This window comes from Sinocyclocheilus grahami, unplaced genomic scaffold, assembly GCF_001515645.1.
Source record: "Sinocyclocheilus grahami isolate Dianchi unplaced genomic scaffold, SAMN03320097.WGS_v1.1 scaffold708.1, whole genome shotgun sequence".
Classification (NCBI taxonomy): domain Eukaryota; kingdom Metazoa; phylum Chordata; class Actinopteri; order Cypriniformes; family Cyprinidae; genus Sinocyclocheilus; species Sinocyclocheilus grahami.
The window spans coordinates 426621-448134 of NW_015505887.1; the positions used below are offsets into that span (position 1 = coordinate 426621).

The following is a 21514-nucleotide window of genomic DNA, read 5'->3' on the forward strand; positions in this document are numbered from 1 at the left end:
CACATATTCTATAAAGTACAGTAGTATCATTTTGTTATATCTTTCATAACATACGTAGTTGAGAATCATCTTCGTACAAAGTTTAGCCTGAAACCTAAAAACTGATTGGTGAATGAAAAAATAAATCATTGTTTTTGCCTATACATGCCTTTTATTTTTTCATTTATTTATTTATTTAATAACTTAATCCTGGCGTCCTCTACAAAGGACATAGAATAAAATATATTAAATATATTCGCTTCTTATGCTCCGTGATTTATGTAGTAAGTATACAAATATCAGTGTACTAGTAGTATACTTGTAAGTGTACTATTTCAATACTCCTTGGGACTAAATTGGCCCACTTTCTAGTATATAAAAGTATACTTTTAAGTATAACAGTAGTAAACTTTGAGTACACAACTAGTTTACAACAATATTTGTAGCTTGTACTGCAACTATACTAAAAGTGAACTTATATGAATACTGATAGTTTACTAATTAAATACTTTTAGCATTAAAGTAGCATTTTTAGTACACTTTGAAGTATAGTCTCAGTAAACTACTAGTTTTATACAGCAAGTATACTCGTACGTTTTCTTTAAGTGAACTTTACATCATACTTGAAGTATACTACTATGTCCCTATTTAAGTATGAATTTGTATATCTTTTGTTATCTGAATATCTGAACATACAAAACATCAAAAGAACAGGGTATCTGCTTGTAAACAAAAACATTTTATTCTAGCTTCATGCATTCTTTTTTTAAACACTTGAATGTGGATAAGTTTCATAAATAATAATAAAAAAAAGAAATAAACAACATTTTGAACAAAAAGCTGAAAAAAGACTATGAACTGGATTCATAGTAGTAGATAAAGTCGATCAACACCCCAAAGCTTGAAAGTCATTATTACCTCTTCATTGGTCGACATTTTATTCCATAACGTTACACAGTTTTGATGCTGTTTTATGTCTGATGATCGTGTTGGAATACATGTGGACGCATCTGTTGTTTCGGTTTCTTCTTCACTTGTGTGTTTTGGAAATTCTGTACAGAAGATGTGTACTAGCGCCCCGTACAGTATAACAATGAAAACACAGATTCTCGGAGCACAAGTATAGCTCAATATATTTAGACTTTTTCTAAGTATAAGTCAAGTATACTTAAATGTCATTTTAAATATATTTCTGAGAAGTACATAAAAAGTAGACTAAAAGTATACTTTCCTATGTTTTTGTTTAAAAGAAGTATACTAATAGCACACTTGAATAAACTTCTTTTTCGGAAGGGTAGCTCAGTAAATTTCAATAATCTGTTAATTAACTGTGCAACTACGAATACTTCAGAGCTGTTTTTACAGGTAGGCAAAATAAAACGAGCAGATAAATTCAAATAAGAAACAGAATGAAAGTATATTAATAATAAAAGTGACATTGAGGTTCAAGTGCAGAGCAGAAAACAAGCGCAAAACCACATTAAATAAACAAATAATTTGAGCAGTTTTAAATATAGTGCCTAATTTCAAAGTAGAGTTGATTTATTTACCTCTCAGCCCTGTTGAAAAAACAGCATATGCTGGTTAGGTATGTTTTGACGCTGGGATGCTGGTTTATGCTGGTCCTTTGCTGGTTTAAGCTGGTCCTTTGCTGGTTTAAGCTGGTCATTTGCTGGTTTATGCTGGTCCTTTGCTGGTTTATGCTGGTCCTTTGCTGGTTTAAGCTGGTCCTTTGCTGGTTTATGCTGGTCCTTTGCTGGTTTATGCTGGTCCTTTGCTGGTTTAAGCTGGTCCTTTGCTGGTTTATGCTGGTCCTTTGCTGGTTTATGCTGGTCCTTTGCCAGCACACGACCAGCATAAACCAGCATAGGACCAGCTTAAACCAGCATCAAAACATACCTAACCAGCATATGCTGTTTTTTTCAACAGGGAGGAGAGACACTTCACAACATTCGACAAACCTCTCAAATATTACATTATGCAAAGTAACATCTCACTTGTCATGTAAACTTACATTTTTAAATATATATGTGATAAGTATGATATTTAATTATACTTGATATCAATCAAAGATGAAAATGTATTAATGCGGACGTGAGTGACCTGCAGATCCACGTTGGGCACCGGAAGGTGTGTAAAAAAACACACTTGTAAACCTGTGTTAAACACTTTTAATTTCTCAGCATTGATGTTTGTAAAGTCGATAATGCTGTAAGTTATGGAGGGGATTGTGTGTCGTACTGCAAGCCGGATTATATCAAGTCAAGCTTCATGGTACGTATTTGACTTTAGATATCCATGTGCATGTGTTTATCAGTATATCTCTCACAGAGGTCATTATGATGATGATTATGATGATTAATTACTCTTGTAAAGTAGCATTGTGCTTACTGTCAGACACAGTCACTGGTTCACATCAGTGCTTTACCTGAAAACCTCAATGCCATTAAGGTCAGTGCAGATACAAACTATACTCTTATGTAAATCACAATTATGTATTTTACCATACCATATTTTGCAAGATATATATTTTTGTTTATATATATACACACATATATACAGGTGCATCTCAATAAATTAGAATGTCATGGAAAAGTTAATTTATTTCAGTAATTCAACTCAAATTATGAAACTCGTGTATTAAATAAATTCAATGCACACAGACTGAAGTAGTTTAAGTCTTTGGTTCTTTTAATTGTGATGATTTTGGCTCACATTTAACAAAAACCCACCAATTCACTACCTCAACAAATTAGAATATGGTGACATGCCAATCAGCTAATCAACTCAAAACACCTGCAAAGGTTTCCTGAGCCTTCAAAATGGCCTCTCAGTTTGGTTCACTAGGCTACACAAGAATTCACTAAAAATGTTTTTTTTATTGGTCTTATGAAGTATTCTAATTTGTTGAGATAGTGAATTGGTGGGTTTTTGTTAAATGTGAGCCAAAATCATCACAATTAAAAGAACCAAAGACTTAAACTACTTCAGTCTGTGTGCATTGAATTTATTTAATACACAAGTTTCACAATTTGAGTTGAATTACTGAAATAAATGAACTTTTCCACGACATTCTAATTTATTGAGATGCACCTGTATAAACTCTAAAGAGAGAGAGAGAGTTTAAAAATATTTTTAAATATATTTTTGTAAAGGTGTTTCACTGTAATAAATGCATTAATAAATGCTGCTTGTACTCCACAGAGCAGAACCCAAGAAGAAGAAGAAGGTGGACCCGCGGCGAGAGATAATGATGAAAGAACATCTGAAGAAGAAGCTCAAAAGGCTGGAGAAAGTTCCACCAGAACTGATTCCCATCGAAGACTTTATTACACCAGCTAAGTGCTTTGACGAGACCAGGTAAAACGATACATCCTTAACTAAACCACTAATTAAAAGTCTGGACACACGTCATTTATTCTTTACTGTTTTCTACATGCACGTTTGGACTGGGAATTGTGTTTGGAATCATCTGTTCTGCTCACCAAGACTGCATTTATTTGATCAAAAATGCAGAAAAACATAATTATTATTAACTATTTGACAAAATTTTGAATAATTTTTTTAATGTTTTTGAAAGAAGTTTCTTCTGCTCACCAAGGCTGCATTAATTAGCAGAAAAATACAGTAAAAATTTGAAATATTATTAGAATTTGAAAGGACTATTAACTGTTTGATTATATAGTAAAATATAATTTATTTCTGTGATGTGCAGCTGTATTTTCAGCATCATTACTCCAGTCTTCAGTGTCACATGATCTTCAGAAATCAGTATAATATGCTGATCTGCTGCTCGAGAAACATTTCTGATTATTATCAATGTTGAAAACAGTTGTAGAAGTAATAGTGTAAAAAAATGGGAGAAAACCCCATCAAAGTGGTGGACCCGCGGCGAGAGATAATGATGAAAGAACATCTGAAGAAGAAGCTCAAAAGGCTGGAGAAAGTTCCACCAGAACTGATTCCCATCGAAGACTTTATTACACCAGCTAAGTGCTTTGACGAGACCAGGTAAAACGATACATCCTTAACTAAACCACTAATTAAAAGTCTGGACACACGTCATTTATTCTTTACTGTTTTCTACATGCACGTTTGGACTGGGAATTGTGTTTGGAATCATCTGTTCTGCTCACCAAGACTGCATTTATTTGATCAAAAATGCAGAAAAACATAATTATTATTAACTATTTGACAAAATTTTGAATAATTTTTTTAATGTTTTTGAAAGAAGTTTCTTCTGCTCACCAAGGCTGCATTAATTAGCAGAAAAATACAGTAAAAATTTGAAATATTATTAGAATTTGAAAGGACTATTAACTGTTTGATTATATAGTAAAATATAATTTATTTCTGTGATGTGCAGCTGTATTTTCAGCATCATTACTCCAGTCTTCAGTGTCACATGATCTTCAGAAATCAGTATAATATGCTGATCTGCTGCTCGAGAAACATTTCTGATTATTGTCAATGTTGAAAACAGTTGTAGAAGTAATAGTGTAAAAAAATGGGACAAAACCCCATCAAAGTATCATGAAAAATGTTATGCAGCAAAAACATTTTCAACATTAATAGTAATAATTACTAATACCTTTACTATTAAATGCAGCAAATCAGCATATTAGAATGATTTCTGAAGATCATGTGACACTGAAGACTGGAGTAATGATGCTGAAAATACAGCTGCGCATCACAGAAATACATTACAGTTTAAAGTATATTACAATAGAAAATAGTCCTTTTAAATTCTAATAATATTTCACATTTTTACTGTATTTTTGTGCAAATTAATGCAGCCTTGGTGAGCAGAAGAAACTTCTTTCTAAAACATTCAAAATTATTCCAAACTTTGTCTAGTAGTGTACAACACACCAAAAATATTGAACAAACTGCTTGTATTGTTAACTTTAATTATTGATTTTAAGAAAATGTTTTACATGGTACAAAGAAGGGGGAAAAAATAAACAAGGCCGGAACCTCTTTCTATTGCGATTAGGTTATTCGAACTAAATTGACTCTAATGTACTCTCCAGGATCCGTGACGCTCCTAAACTCTCTTTTGAGGAGAGCGAGCGCAGAGCCCTTCTGCTGAAGGAATGGTCCAGATACAAGTACAGCCAGCACCAGACGGAGATGGACACCATCGAGGAGGCTCTGGAGGCCCAGAGACAAGCGCTGGACGAGCTGAAGCTAGAGCTTTATAAAGCAGCGGTTAGCCCAGATATGGACTTGTTCCCTTTCCAGCGCGAGGGGCCCAGTTACACGCCTCCCATTACAAACTATGAGGCTCCAGAGGGCAAATACAACAACATTACACGAGTATACACACAGTGAGGTGAGCCTGAGAATGGATTAAAAGTGTTTTCTGGTCTGATGATGAAGATGAAGAGCAGCTGTCAAAAACATCAGAGAAATGCACTGTGAGAAGAATGAAGCCAATTGAATCTATTACTGTGTTGCGAATCGTTGTTCGTCATCGGTTTCATTAAATCATGTTGCAAATGAATATTTGTCAACACAACTCGAGAGAGAGGTTGTGTATCTGAAATACAAAAAATATATATTTTGTTTTGCAGTTCTTGGTGTGGTCTTTAAATCATTTGTTTCCTTATTTATACCTTTCTTATGGTTTCTAGCTTCAGGCCGGTGATTTCAATGACTTTTAGGTGGTCAGTGTCACGGAATACAGACGCATAATTACAAATAAATGCATGATTATCTATTTACTATCACTTCTGATTTCTGTAGCACAATAAATAAGGTCTCTAGTGAAACAATAAAAGCCAAACTCTTGTAAAATTGCATGTTTCCATTCATAACCATGTTTGTATGTATGTGTGTATGTGTATATATGTATATGTATTATATATATATATATATATATATATATATACACCTTGCTACGTGTACTGCGTTAGGCTAACCGAGACTTGTCATTTGCACTTATATATTATTGCTCTTTTGTTAGTTTTGACTGCTTTTATTGTCCTCATTTGTAAGTCTCTTTGGATAAAAGCGTCTGCTAAATGACTAAATAAATAAATAAATGCGTGTATGGAATTAAAACACCTTTCGAATAGCATCAAAAGTGGCTTTGCGATATATTTTAAATGGAAAATAAACAGAAGTAGGATAATATCCCTTTGTGTGCTATATTGACTTTCTCATGAAATGCTTACACTTCAACGTTGACTTTATTAATTCCATATTTAGGTTCTGCACTAACTTGATCCAAGACTTTTTAAGCTGCTTTTTGCACTGAGCAAATCAGATCTGCAACAGAACAGAAGTGCATCAGTCCAGGAGAGGTAGTGTGAGAAGTTCATGCAACTCGAGTACTTTCTTGCGTCATAAATAGTCCTTTACGACTTTATGAGTCCTGTGGTTTGCCCTGGTTGAGAGGCAGGTGCCAATCAGCCGGAGGCGTCTGCCGAAGCTCCCAGACCGGAGTGAACTTCCCCTGCTCAGCGTCCCGCTTCCTCTCGCTCTCCTGGAGGGATTCCTAATGGTGCATATGGGATGGAGGATGAGTAGAAGGAAAGAAAGTAACCTAAACCTAGAAGTGACATACGGTCCTACATTGGTCTAGGCTCACCTTGGCCTGTGTGCTGTGGTTTTTCTCCCACTCTTTGCAGGTGTAAAAGTCTTCTTTCCACTGCTGGCAGTCCGGTGCTCTGCCATAGGAGTAGTATTCATGGAATCTGTTAAATAAACTCTTGCAGTGCTTGAATTCACACCAGTAGACGTCACATGAACGTGGTGGCTGTGGACAAAATGAAAAATATATCCTTTAATGGAACAGTTCATCCAAAAATTGCTCCCGTTCAAGCCATGCAAGATGTAGATGAGTTTGTTTGTTCATGGGAAATGTAGCACTGCATCAGTGTCAGTGAATGGGTGCCGTCAGAATGAGAGCTGATAAAAACATCACAAGTAATCCACACCACTCCAGTCCATCAGTTAACGTCTTGAGAAGCCAAAAGCTGTGTTTTTGTAAGAAATAAATCCATCATTAAGATGTTTTGTAACTTTAAACCATTGCGTCCGGCAAAAATACAAGTCCTCTATCCATAATAACGTGAAGTTTCAGTGAAAAAGTAATCTGGTCTGAATGAGGAGAGAAATCTGCACAGATCAAGCACCGTTTACAAGCCAAAACAGATATGAAACAAATATGTGGCTGGATTTTGATGTGAGAGGACAAGTAATCCACACCACTCCAGTCCATCAGTTAACGTCTTGAGAAGCCAAAAGCTGTGTTTTTGTAAGAAATAAATCCATCATTAAGATGTTTTGTAACTTTAAACCATTGCGTCCGGCAAAAATACAAGTCCTCTATCCATAATAACGTGAAGTTTCAGTGAAAAAGTAATCTGGTCTGAATGAGGAGAGAAATCTGCACAGATCAAGCACCGTTTACAAGCCAAAACAGATATGAAACAAATATGTGGCTGGATTTTGATGTGAGAGGACAACAGGAGATGGACTTTTTCACTGAAGGAAGCGTTATTATGGATTACAGACGCGTATTTTGGCCAGAAGCAATGGTTTAAAGTTACAAAACACACCGCTTTTGGCTTCACAAGATGTTATCTGATGGAGTGGAGTGCTGTGGATTATTGTGATGTTTTTATCAGCTGTCTGGACTCTCATTCTGACGGCACCCATTCACTGCACAGCATCCATTTCTCCAAACCTGATGAAGAAACAAACTTGTATGATCTGATATTTTGATGTATACTGTAGCACTGAAAGATTACACTTACAAAAGGTCCTATCACTGTACCATAGTATTACCTCAGTACGTTACCTTTTTGTAAATATACAACATTTATGAAAAATACCATGGTTTTACCAAAGTAATAATAACACAGTATTTATGTTAGTGTTCGTTTCAGTTGACAATCCCGAGTACACAAACATATATCAAGGCCTGGCCACGTGATATCGCACTATATTTGCAATGCAACCGCAAGGAGTTACTTAATCAACATTTAATGGAAAATATCGATGTAATGTAAATCTTAGACTGACCCTCCAGTGTGAGTGTGACCCTGCCATGCTGCGCGCTCTGCTCTGCTCTCCACTACCAACTACTGACAATGTCAAATAAAATAATATTTGCCTTAAGTTACACATATATATATATATTTAATTATAATTGAATCGTGTTCACATTCTATGCACGCGTCTGTATTATATATTAGAGTATAAGAATTATCGATACGCGTATTTATTTTGTCATCAAGACTTTTATTTTGTAGTCACGGTGAGGCGGAAGTGGAAGTTTGTTTATCTAATCCGGCGTCTGCAGTTAGTTTCAACAACAACAAGTATATCGGCGTGGGGTAAAAACGCTTTAATGCCCTCAGAAAATCTACGATGGGAAACATTAGAAGCTCTGAAAAGCTCTCCGAAGGGGAAACTCAAATACAGTCCAGACTGGCTGGAAAAGGGGGAGGTAAAGCATGCTAAAAACTGAAAAATATGAACGACTTTTTAGTTCATATGGATTATGAATCAGATTTATGACTAATTAAAGGTACAGTGCTGCTTTCTGACATGCACTCCACTGTGTTCTGATATGATGCAGAGGTTTATGAATATAATTACATGCATATATATATCAGAATACCATGGTATTATCATGTGATATTATCACTGTTCCTACAGCCAAAAACACATGCTATAATAGTAATTATGTTAATTATTATAATAATAATAATACAGCAACTATAGAGCACTTTTCTGCGGTTCAAGTTTGGGATCAGTAAGATTTGTAATGTGTTTTAAAGAAGTCTCTTCTGCTCATGAAGGCTGCATTTATTTAACCAAAAATGCAAAAAAAATATTGTAATATTGTGAAATATTATTGCAAATTAAATAGCTGTTTTCTGTGTGAGTATGTGTTAAACTGTAATTTATTTCTGTGATGCGCAGCTGTATTTTCAGCATCATTCCTCCAGTCTTCAGTGTCACATGATCTTCAGAAATCAGTATAATATGCTGATTTATTATCAATGTTGGAAACTGTTTTGCTGCTTAATATATTTTTGGAAGCTGTGAACTTTATTTCAGGATTCTTTAATGAATAAAAGCGAAAAAGAACAGCGTTTATTTAAAATAGACATTTGCTTTTGCTTTTTTGTTAAGTTAAAAAGAACATCGTTATTTAAAATATTAATCTTTTCTAACAATATCTAAGTCTTTATAATCACTTTTGATCAATTTAACACATCCTTGCTGAATAAAAGCATTAATTTCTTAAAAAATATAAATATAATACTGACTCCAAACTTTTGAACAGTAGTGTATAATGTTACAAAAGATTTCTATTTTCAATAAATGCTGCTCTTTTTTTTTAAAAACTTTTTATTCATCAAAGAATGCTGAAAAAGGTATCACAGGATCCCCAAAAAATACTGATAATAAATCAGCATATTAGAATGATTTCTGAAGATCATGTGACACTGAAGACTGCTGAAAATACAGCTGCGCATCACAGAAATAAATTACAGTTTAAAGTATATTACAATAGAAAAACATTATTTTAAATTGTAATAATATTTCACATTATTACAGTTTTTTCTGTATTTCTGATCAAATAAACGGAGCTTCGATGAGCAGAAGAGACATCTACTAAAATATTACAAATCTTACTGATCCCAAACCTTTGAACAGCAGTGTAGGCATTAGCTTTTCAGTACTTTACAAAGGATTCAAATGTTATTTTATTGAAAGACAAGAAATATGTAAAGAAATGTACTTCATTCTTCTCTGTTATAACATTTTAGGATGGAATGATGGCATTTGTTTGACATTTTAGCTTTTATTCAACTAAAACCAAAACGCAAAGTGTTAGTTTATAATAAAATTGTTGTTATAAAATATTTTATAAAGGAATTAAATGTTAAAGGGGTCATATGATGCTATTTCACATAAAAGACGTTTACATATAGTCCACAAGAGAAAATAACAGTTGAATTTATAAAAATGACCCCTTTCAAAAGTTTACATACGCTTGATTCTTGTTACCTGGATGATCCACAGTTTTGTTTTGTTTTTTGTGATAGTTGTTCATGAGTCCCTTGTTTGTCCTTCAGGTCCCACAAAGTCTTTGGTTTTTCAGCATTTTTGTGTATTTGAACCCTTTCCAGCTGATTTTGAGGAAGGAAGGAGGAGGGGGTCTTCAATCTTGAAGATCAGGGTAAATTTAACTTATTTTGTCTCCTAGGAAACATGTATTTTCTGTAGCTTCTGAAGGGCAGTACTAAATAAAAAAATATGATATTTAGGCTGTGGATCATCCAGGTAACAAGACAGTATTACGAATCAAGCGTATGTAAACTTTTGAAAGGGATCATTTTTATAACTCCAACAATTCTTTTCTGTTGTGGACTATATGTAAACGTCTTTTATGTGAAATATCTCATTCAGGTCAGTAGTTCTAAATAAAAAAATAACATGCATTTTTTTATGATCCCTCTTATTTTGGTAAAATAATTAACATCTTGCCGGTTCTGCAAAGTGTATGTAAACTTTTGACCTCAACTGTATCTATCGTTCTGTTTCTTGCTTGAGTTTGTGTTGGCAAAGGAGTGCAATGCTGATTTTTTTTTCTGTTTTCATTCATTTTTGATCTCAGAAAGCAGAAGAAATAAAGGAGGCTCCTGTTGTGAGTCCTGCAGCAAGCGTCAGCTCACCTCCAGTCATTTCCATCTTGTCGCCCAAAGCCACACAGATGGCCGGCTGTATCCGCATGTGTGAGCACAAGCACAAGGCCAAAGCAAAGGTACCACATCTGGAACTCTTTTTGTACAAGAAATTAATAAATTTTTCAGCAAGGAAGGATGCATTCAATTGATCAAAAGTGACAGTAAAGACATTTAAAATGTTGCAAAAGATTTCTATTTCAATTAAATGCTGTTCTTTTGAACTCTGTTCATCAAAGAATCCTGGAAAATAAAATATATCACAGCTTCCACAAAAATATTCAGCAGCACAACTGTTTTCAACACTGATAAGAATCAGAAATGTGTCTTGAGCAGCAAATCAGCATATTAGAATGATTTCTGAAGCCTGGAGTAATGATGCTGAAAATCCAGCATTGATCACAGAAATAAATTACACTTTAACAGACATTCACATAGAAAACAGCTATTTTAAATTGTAATAATATATCACATTTTTACAGTCACATAAATGCAGCCTTGGTGATCAGAAGAAGCTTCTTTTAATAATGCACGTGTTTTCTCTCTCACAGGCAGCGCTGAGTCTCAGACAGGAGCAGCAGGAGCGGCTGGTGGCCACGGTCTCCATCTGTGAGTCCGAGCAGCTCAAACGCTACGAGGAGTTAATGGAGCTCAAACAGAGACAGGAGTACCAGAGTATGAGAGATATGATGGAGAAAGAGTAGGTGACATCTGAACTGTTCATGCTCATTTACAGGTTAAGATGATTACATGTAGTGTGTTTTAATCATGTACAGAATTAGTTGTTTAATTGGGTGTTTCGTGTTTAAAGGACGCAGGAGAGTCTCGGCCGGCAGGAGAAGCTGCGAGAGGAACACAGACACAGAATGAAAGTGAGTCTGAACGGATCATCTAGATCTGAAAACTTCAAGTTAAGCTCCATCAGCAGCAATTGTGACATAAAGACCTGGTGTCACAGACAGGGCTTAGACTAAGCCAGGATTAGGCCATAGTTCAATTAGGACATTTAAGTCATTTTTCATAAACGTGTCTTAGAAAACACATTACTGGTGTGCATCCTGAGCCAAAACAAAGGCACTGATATATATTTTAAGATCAGTCCGTGCAAGTTTCTTTCAGTTGAAACAGCTCAGATTTACATTTTAGTCTGGGACTAGGCTTAAGACTTGTCTGTGAAACCGGGGCGATGTCCATTAACACAGGAAATAATTTAGACTTTTTTTCAAAACAAAAAATACTTTAAAACCAGTTCTGGATTCCAGAAAGCCTAAATGTGCAGCTTTTATTTTTGTTAAATCAAAAATGTTTGTAATCAACTGTTAAAAATATGATCAATAAGTCATGACAACGCACAGTATGTTTTTCCGTTACCAACTCATAAAAATAATGAATTTTAACCTCGGATTCATTAATTAAGTTATATGAGATTCAAGTAGACAAGATTTAAATAAACGAGTTGAAATGATTTGTACAGCTAAAACTACAAAAACTAGTTAGTTAACTGTAGTTTAGTTAACTAAAAACTAAAACCCATAAAAATCAATACATAAATAAACAAACAAACCAGCATTTTTGTTACATAAAACAAACTAAACGTAAATAAAATATTAAAAACTTACATTTATTGTATTTCGGCTAGTTGCCAAGGCAACATTTGACATTTTTTAGTTTACCTTGATGTACTAAAAAAATTAAACTGAAATAAAAATTCATAAAAAATTACGAAAGCACCAACTTTTAAAATTAAAGTTTATATATAAAAATTAAATGTATTAATAAAAACTCAAATAGAATCTCAGTGATACTAAAATAGCACTGCTTAGAATAGCTCTTTAATGCAGCTATAACCTACACATCAGTTTTCTCGGCAGCATCAACCCTTATATTTTACTGTACGTTCTTTTAATTTTGTCTGTGATCTCTGTAACATTTTACATGGGTTAGGTTTGTCTGCAGGTTTGGCAGTAATACCACAATAGGCTTTGTTTAAATGATAAATAAATACAAGTAAATAGCAGTACCTGTAATATTAGGCCTATGTTGAGTAAAATCCTTGTTTTCTGTGTTGCAGATCCTGAACCTGCGTCTGCGGGAGGCGGAGCAGCAGCGTCTGCGGGAGGCGGAGCTTGAGCGTCAGCGGCAGGTGGAGGGCAGAGAGCGGCACAGAGCTATCAATGCCATACAGGAGGAGGTGCTACAGCTCAACCAGCTCCTACAGCCACGCCCCTCCACACTTACTGACCCCGCCCTTGACCACACCCCCTACATCACCCGCGGCAACCAGCTCTGCTCGCAGGTGTCAGAGGTGGTGCCGGCCTCTGCAGATGTGAGTCCAAATCTGCCTTATCTATCTTATATACATGTTAAGCATTCAATTGCTTAAAAAGGGACATTTATAATGTCTATTTCAAATGAACGCTGTCCTTTTGAACTTTCTGTTCATCAAAGAATCCTGAAAAATAAAATGCATCACAGTTTCCACAGAAATATTAATCAGCACAACTGTTTTCAACATTGATAATAACCAGAAATGTTTCTCGAGCAGCAAATCAGCATATTATACTGATTTCTGAAGATCATGTGACACTGAAGACTGGAGTAATGATGCTGAAAATACAGCTGCGCATCACAGAAATAAATTACAGTTTAACAGATATTCACATAGAAAGCAGCTATTTGAAATAGTAATAATATTTCACAAATATTACTGTTTTTACAGTGCTGTTGATCAAGTAAATGCAGCCTTGGTGAGCAGATTTATTTCAAAAACATTTAAAAAATGTATTTATTCCAAACTTTTGTGCTGTATATTTACTTAATAATGTATGATAGGCTCCCGTAACTTAAATGCAATGTAAGTCGCTTTGGGTAAAAGCATCTGCCCAATGCATAAATGTAAAATATAAATCTTATTCACATAGAAAACAGCTATTTTAAATAGTAATAATATTTCACAAATATTACTGTTTTTACAGTGCTGTTGATCAAGTAAATGCAGCCTTGGTGAGCAGATTTATTTCAAAAACATTTTAAAAATGTATTTATTCCAAACTTTTGTGCTGTATATTTACTTAATAATGTATGATAGGCTCCCGTAACTTAAATGCAATGTAAGTCGCTTTGGGTAAAAGCATCTGCCCAATGCATAAATGTAAAATATAAATCTATTTTTTTTTTTTTTTGCAGGGTAAGTTTCCCAGCGTGGAGGATTTGACCGTGGCGGAGCGAGCGCTACAGGAAATGAGGTCACTGGTCAGAAACCTGCAGGACGAGGTGGCACAGGCTGCCGAGAGGAAGAGGAAGGAGCAGGAGGAAGAGGAGGAGGAGGAGAAGAAGAGACATGAGGAGCTGAAAGCCCAGCAAGAGGAGCAAAAGAAAAATGCAGCACAGTCCGCTAAAGAGAAAGCCAAAAAACAGGGTGAGGGAGCAAGTGAGCATGCATGAAGGTTTAAAAGGAAGCGACGTGTATTGTGAACATTGCTATACAATTTGACTTGACTTAAATGAGTGGTTTTCATCTCATCTGCAGGTCTGCAGACAGGAGCAGATGACAGCACTTTAAAATGGTACAACGCACTGCAGGATGCGGCCAGTCGGTGCGCTCAGGCGTTTGATGAGCTCAGCAGAGCTAAAGACACGCAGGTTAGACGCCCGTCAGCTCTGTGTAGCATCTATTGGATATTTTATGATGTTGTACTAGTGAATAATTATCTTGCCCTTCTGTTGCAGACCAAGAAATTAAAAATGGAGCTCCAAAAGGCTGCAAACACACCTGTGAGCCAGATCGCAAACATCTCAGGTGAGGCGAAACCGGGAAACACCAGCATAAAGTAGCAATGCACTGAAATGATTTTTTTACAGAAACAACGAAACTGAAAGTTTTTATTTTGGTAAAATTTTTTTTTAATAAATGTCCATCTGCACTGGTTTTTAATAGTCTATGCACATCTCGTATTTTGATAGCATTGATAAACCATTATAGTTTTTAATAATATTTAGAATTTTATTTTAATATTTTCTGTTTTTAATTTAAATGTAAAGTTTAAGTGCTTGTCTTTTTTTATAAATTTTTATTTATTCATTGTAGTAGTGTTTTCAGTATTTCTGTTTAAATTAAATGAAAATGAGACATAAAATTAAATAGAATTAAAAAAATAAAAATTCATTTTTTGCGGTTTTAGTTTTCATTTAGCTAGAAACTGAAAATGAAGTAAATAAAAATGTATTTAATGATTGACACAAAACCTGAGCTGTAAACAAGCATTTAAATCACAGTTGTATATAAACCCTTTAATGATATTATAATGTTTCTACTCTAATTCATTGTTGAAATTGAAACATTTGAATGGTGGCTGTTAACTTGTTTTCATGACAGATTTATTCAAACGTACATCAAACAATGAAGACACTAACAGTGATGTAAAAGTTATAAATATGTTATATATTGTATATATTTAACAAAATGCTCCTTTCTAGAGTTATTTTTTGGCTATATAACGAGCTTTGGATCTGTCACGCCACATTAAAATGTGCCAAAATGACATTTATTGCTTGAATTTTGTTATAAAATTGGCAAAACACGAGTTTATTGCGATTATTGGATTGTAGGTGCGCTGCATGTTTAGTGACGTTTTGTTTACACATCAACTGAAAAACGATCGATGTCAGTTCATCAGAATGAAGATTCATTGAAAGTTCTGTGCATCACTAACCTCATGTCTGCTAATTTCCTTTAAACATGGTTTGCATGCAGGCGCGCCGCTGAAGGAGGCCTTTGAGAAGATCGATAAGCTGTTGTCCAGTCGTCCAGTGACGTCCGCTGGAAAGACCGTGTCTACGTCCCAGCATCCTCAGGGGCTGGAGTTTGTCAGTTATAAACTGGCAGAAAAGTTTGTGGTAAGGCAGATGTTTACATAAATACACCAACAAGGAGATTTTTGAAGGCAAACAAAGTTAATTTTGATTATGCATTCGCAGAAACAAGGAGAAGAGGAGGTGGCGTCCAATCATTCAGCAGCGTTCCCCATCGCCGCTGTGGCGTCAGGCATCTGGGAACTCCATCCTACAATTGGAGAGCTTATACTCGCCCACCTCCACAAGAAGTGCCCGTATGCTGTGCCGCACTATCCACCCATGGAAAGTGGCACGTCTGTGGAGGATTACCAGAAGTAAGTGTGTTGCTTCACTCTTCAGTCCTTTGGCCAAAAGTGTTTTTCAATAATATTAAGGAGCCGTTCACACAGAATGTGTTTTTGCATTCTGTCTGCACTGGTTTTTAGTCATTTGTCTATGCACACATGCACATCTTAAGGCCTTTCCACACTGAGCCCGAAAATGCGAAACGAATATCGGACGCAATGATGCACTGGAATAAAACAATAGATTTCTATGGATGCTTCCACATAGACCGCGAACATTCGCGCACCGAAAATACCAATGTTTTTTTTCCGAACAAGTCCGATGAATCTTTTCAGTTTCGCAAAGCGAAAACACGGGCCGTCCAATAAGATTTGAGCTAGGATCACGTGACCGGAGCTGGTGCTGTTGCACAAAAGGCTTTGAAGGCAAACAAAGTTAATTTTGATTATGCATTCGCAGAAACAAGGAGAAGAGGAGGTGGCGTCCAATCATTCAGCAGCGTTCCCCATCGCCGCTGTGGCGTCAGGCATCTGGGAACTCCATCCTACAATTGGAGAGCTTATACTCGCCCACCTCCACAAGAAGTGCCCGTATGCTGTGCCGCACTATCCACCCATGGAAAGTGGCACGTCTGTGGAGGATTACCAGAAGTAAGTGTGTTGCTTCACTCTTCAGTCCTTTGGCCAAAAGTGTTTTTCAATAATATTAAGGAGCCGTTCACACAGAATGTGTTTTTGCATTCTGTCTGCACTGGTTTTTAGTCATTTGTCTATGCACACATGCACATCTTAAGGCCTTTCCACACTGAGCCCGAAAATGCGAAACGAATATCGGACGCAATGATGCACTGGAATAAAACAATAGATTTCTATGGATGCTTCCACATAGACCGCGAACATTCGCGCACCGAAAATACCAATGTTTTTTTTCCGAACAAGTCCGATGAATCTTTTCAGTTTCGCAAAGCGAAAACACGGGCCGTCCAATAAGATTTGAGCTAGGATCACGTGACCGGAGCTGGTGCTGTTGCACAAAAGGCTGAGAGTGGTGGCGCTGTTTCGAAAACCAGTGTAAACAAACACAGATTTTTCAAATACTGTACATTATTGTAGGTCCTCTATGCTCCGTCTCTCTCAAACACTTCGTTTTCTACAAAGTCCCTCCTTCCGACAAGCGCAGTCTGCTCTGATTGGCCAGCTGACGCAGTGCATTGTGATTGATCGTCGGAAATGTAACTCCCCTTACCATAATCGCCAGCTTCATCTTTCTAAATAAATGTAAAGACAGAACCAGAAAAGGGAACAGACTCATGACAGACACAGTGATGAAGCTGGTCTCTCTAGCTCTCTCTCTCTCTCTCTCTCTCTCACACGCACACACACGATGCGCAAAACTCCGCATTTGAACAGTCAATAGCAAATACTTAAACTAATAACAAAACAGTAGCTGATTCAGAAGCGCCAGATTGTCATAGCAAAGTCAGAATTACCTCCTCTCCTAGGTTCACCAAACGGTCGTCCATAAAATGCATTGCTGTTCTGTTGTAAGTCATCTTAAAGATTCCTAAATGCATCTACTTCTGGAAGGCCAAATAAAGTGCTTTTGCTTTCGTCTAGAAACACACAGCGTCTCCCTGACATGCTGCTTCAACACTAACTGCGGTTACTGAAACCACGCCTTCTTTCTTTGCGTGCACATTTGGGCGCATTATGCTAATATTTCCACATAGTGAGGTAGATATGTGGGGGCGTGTTAGAACGAGCCGTTTTAGGGGGGTGTGGCAGAGTCTTAACTTTGATAAAGAATATCTCTTTGGTTTTGAGACTTTAGTCTTTGCAACTTCAGGGATCTTATCTATGCACAATCAGCTTGTAACACTCCAAAGAGAAAGAACAACTTGAAATCGCATCATATGACCCCTTTAATATTAGATTTTAAAGCCATGTTTTTTAACATTTAATTGGCCTTTTTTGTTTACACTGTCAGAAATAAAATATGCTATAATTGTATTTTATTTATTGATGTATTTATTGATTTATCAACAGCAATTACAGAACATAACACAATCCATTTTAACTTTTAACAACCAGTTTAAATAAATTTACTTGCACAAACTAGCCAATTTAAAATAAATATTACATGTACACAAAACTTTGGGGTCAGTAATATTTTGTAATCTTTATTTTTAAGTCTCATGCTCACCAAGGCTGCACTTATTTGAAAAAAACAAAACAGTAAAAGCAGCAATATTGTGAAATATAACAATTAAAAATAACTTTTCTATTTTAATATATTTTAAAATGCATCTGTGATGCGCAGCTGTATTTTCAGCGTCATTCCTCCAGTCTTCAGTGTCACATGATCTTCAGAAATCAGTATAATATAATTTTTTTGCTCAAGAAACATTTAATATTATTTCTGCTTCATATTTGTGTGGAAGCAGCGATTAATTTTTTATATAGTAACAATGTTATGTAATGTAATGTAATAATGTGACAATGGTTTCTTAAGATCAACTTAACGTTATGCTTCTGATGCTTTTGGGAAATGCAGCCCTATTTGAACAAGCTCTGTGAGCCACGCTGTCTGTGATTGATTGATTGGTTCTGTCTTTCAGCATTTAATGAGTGTTCAGATGAGCAGGAGAATCTATCCAACACAATTATTCGCTAATATAGTCTATTTTTCCACTTAGAAGCTTATTTTATGCACCGAATTTCTTGATAAATAAATATAATGAATGGTTAAAAAATGCACTTTTGAATCGATATTTTGATGTGAGGATCGATCCTTTCGATACAACATCAGTATCAATACTTAAGGATCGATCCGCCCATCCCTACCCGGAGAAGAGATGCTGAGTTATTAAAGTTGCTGGCATTATTAAACATACAAAGAGTGCATGTGTCTGCGTATTAATCAAAATCAACTATAGATCACAATTGGAAGTTATTACAAGCACTCGATGATGGTATAAAGTGGGTAAGCAAATACATTTTCGAGTGTAGCTTGATGCTAATTGTACTTGTTGGTCAGTGCCACCTAGCGTGCAGGCGTGAATTAGCTAAAGGCTAACAATGGTTTGGCGCTCCGTGTGGAAAGGCCTTAAGTGTTATTTTAATATCGTTGATGTACTTTTATAGTTTTTGTGAATATTTTCAATTAGATTAAATTTTTTACATTTTTGTTTTTAATTTTAGTTTAGTTAAGTTTTGGCAATTTTCGCTTTTTTATATTTAATTTTTTATTTACGTGTCTATATCGTTTCATTCATTCATTTTAGTTTATTCGACAGCTTTCTGAAGAGAATGTCGGGAATGATTCGTCTCTATGCGGCAATAATCCAGATGAGATGGCCTTATACCGGCAAACAAGGGGTGTGTGAAATTCCTTTACGTCATTATGCATTAATAGAGGTTGACTCCTGATGTGAGTGTCGTATGTAAGAAGCTGAATATCTCATGCAAGCGTGTGTCTGCATCAGCCTCATCCTCACGGCTTGAATCACGGCTGGCGCTGGCTGGCACAAATCCTCAACATGGAGCCGCTCGCTGACATAACAGCAACTATTCTCTTTGACTTCCTGGAGGTAAATTAGTTTTTCCTGTTGCAAGTGGTTTTTTATTATTGCTCCCACTCAGTATTTGCTTCATTACAATGTATTTTTTGGCATGTGTGTCTCTTTAGGTCTGTGGAAATGCTTTGATGAGACAATATCGAGGGCAGTTCTGGAAACTGATATTGCTTATTATTGAAGAATACTTTCCGAGGTATTTATAGCTGTCTTTGAGAAGACATTTTTAAATTTGACTTCAAATGTATTGTATTTATTGCCTTCTAAATGCATAATGCACCCTTATACTTTATATTTCAAGCATCCAAAAATTAACCTAAAGAAATGAGCCTCCAAATATTCCTTTTGTCCTTCTGTTTGTTTGATTTGTGGTGTAAATGCTGCTGAATTTTCAGATTTAAAGCAGTAGTTCACCCAAAAATTTTAATTTGCTGAAAATGTGCTCACCCTCAGGCCATCCAAGATTAGGATGGGTTTGTTTCTTCATCAGGGTTGGAGAAATGCAGCATTGCATCAGTGTCTCAGCGATGGATGCTCTGCAGTGAATGGGTGCCGTCAGAATGAGAGTCCAAACAGCTGATAAAAACATCACAATAATCCACAAGCAATCCACACCAGTCCATCAGTTAACATCTGGAGAAGACAAAAGCTGAAATAAATCCATCATTAAGACGTTTTGTAACTTTAAACCATCCCTTCCGTCTAAAATACGAGTCCATAATCCATAATAACGCTTCCTCCGGTGAAAAAGTCATCTGGTCTGAATCAGGAGAGAAATCTGCACAGATCAAGCACTGTTTAAACAGTCCAAAACAGCTCTAAACAAATCTGTGACTGGATTTTGATGTGAGAGACAACAGAAGAACTGGAGGAAGTGTTATTATGGATTATGGACTCGTATTTTAGCCGGAAGCGGCGGTTTAAAGTTACAAAACGTCTTAATGCTGGATTTGTCTCAGCTTTGGTCTTCTCCAGATGTTAACTGATGGTCTGGAGTGCTGTGGATTATTGTGATGTTTTTATCAGCTGTTTGGACTCTCATTCTGACGGCACCCATTCACTGCAGAGCATCCATTGCTGAGACACTGATGCAATGCTACATTTCTACAAACCTGATGAAGAAACAAACCCATCTACATCTTGGATGCTCTGATGGGGAGTACATTTTCATTTATGGGTGAAGTATTCTTTTAATATTAGGTATAAACATAAATATGCCATAAATATTAATACCGGTCCTTATTTATTAAACCTAACCTGTGCTACATTTCTCCAAACCTGACGAAGAAACAAACTCATCCTAATCTCGGATGCTCTGATGGGGGAGTCAATTTTCATTTATGGGTGAAGTATTCCTTCAATATTAGGTATAAACATAAATATGCCATAAATATTAATACCGGTCCTTATTTATTAAACCTAACCGTATTTCCTCAGAATCGAAGCGGTCACCAGCACCGGTCAGATGGGCTCTGTAACCAGACTCAAACAGTTTCTAGAGGCAAGCGTCTTGTTTGTAGCAGCTAAATTATATTTTCTCAATTTTTTATAACTAATAGTCACTGCATCTGTTCTTTCTTTTATCTAGACGTCTTTAAGAACCAAGCAGATTCCCGCTCCCAGGAGCGAGCTTGGCTCCGCCTTCTTCAAGTCCTGATTGGTGGAAATCGACCTGACAAATGTTTCAGATTGTTCTACACTGAAATGAAGTATAAGCCAATACTGTGTAATGGATGAATGTGTGTTTGCATGAGTGTTTTTCTCATCTATAGGATTTATTTAATCGAGCATCATGCCATCTTAAGTTCAAGTTTGTTTTCTTTTATCTGAGCATGCAAGGAAATTATCTTCTTTTCTAAATTAGTTTTTACGTGTTGGTGTCTTAATGTATCCATCCGATCTCAAATTCATGAAAATGATCCTCCAACCAAAGTTTATTATCCGTTTTAGACAAATGATTGTTAACAGTAATCAGCTTACCCTACATGAGCCTTATTTTTGCAATATGATGATGGAGTGTGCATACACTAAGATGAAATGTACTGTATATTGATGATTTTATATGGCATAAGGATTAAACCAAGTACACCAAGTGATTATTTTTGTGTGT

At 35.9% G+C, this 21514-nt stretch overlaps 3 protein-coding genes across 3 annotated transcripts; 2 read left to right on the forward strand and 1 right to left on the reverse strand.

Annotated features, from left to right (window-relative positions):
• The first annotated feature begins 1999 nt into the window (after positions 1-1999).
• LOC107560058 (39S ribosomal protein L40, mitochondrial-like) lies at positions 2000-5792 on the forward strand. The gene is made up of 5 exons (XM_016244112.1): positions 2000-2253; positions 2356-2430; positions 3184-3339; positions 5013-5314; positions 5616-5792. Exons 1-4 carry the CDS (start codon positions 2198-2200, stop codon positions 5311-5313), a joined length of 588 nt encoding a protein of 195 aa, XP_016099598.1. The 5' UTR covers positions 2000-2197; the 3' UTR covers position 5314; positions 5616-5792.
• Positions 5793-6008: 216 nt separating this feature from the next.
• On the reverse strand, positions 6009-8217 carry LOC107560060 (UPF0545 protein C22orf39 homolog). The gene is made up of 3 exons (XM_016244114.1): positions 8014-8217; positions 6575-6742; positions 6009-6481 (listed from the first exon to the last, which is right to left on the reverse strand). The coding sequence occupies exons 1-3, from the start codon at positions 8116-8118 to the stop codon at positions 6350-6352; spliced, it is 405 nt and encodes a 134-aa protein (XP_016099600.1). The 5' UTR covers positions 8119-8217; the 3' UTR covers positions 6009-6349.
• Positions 8218-8257: 40 nt separating this feature from the next.
• Positions 8258-21514, forward strand: gle1 (GLE1 RNA export mediator). The gene is given in 17 exon segments (XM_071582316.1): positions 8258-8440; positions 10625-10771; positions 11243-11391; positions 11503-11563; positions 12763-13017; positions 13878-14109; positions 14221-14333; positions 14421-14490; positions 15445-15587; positions 15669-15898; positions 16003-16129; positions 16290-16480; positions 19114-19207; positions 19315-19419; positions 19518-19600; positions 20842-20905; positions 20993-21514. Coding segments are annotated over 17 exon segments (2232 nt in total). The 5' UTR covers positions 8258-8341; the 3' UTR covers positions 21062-21514.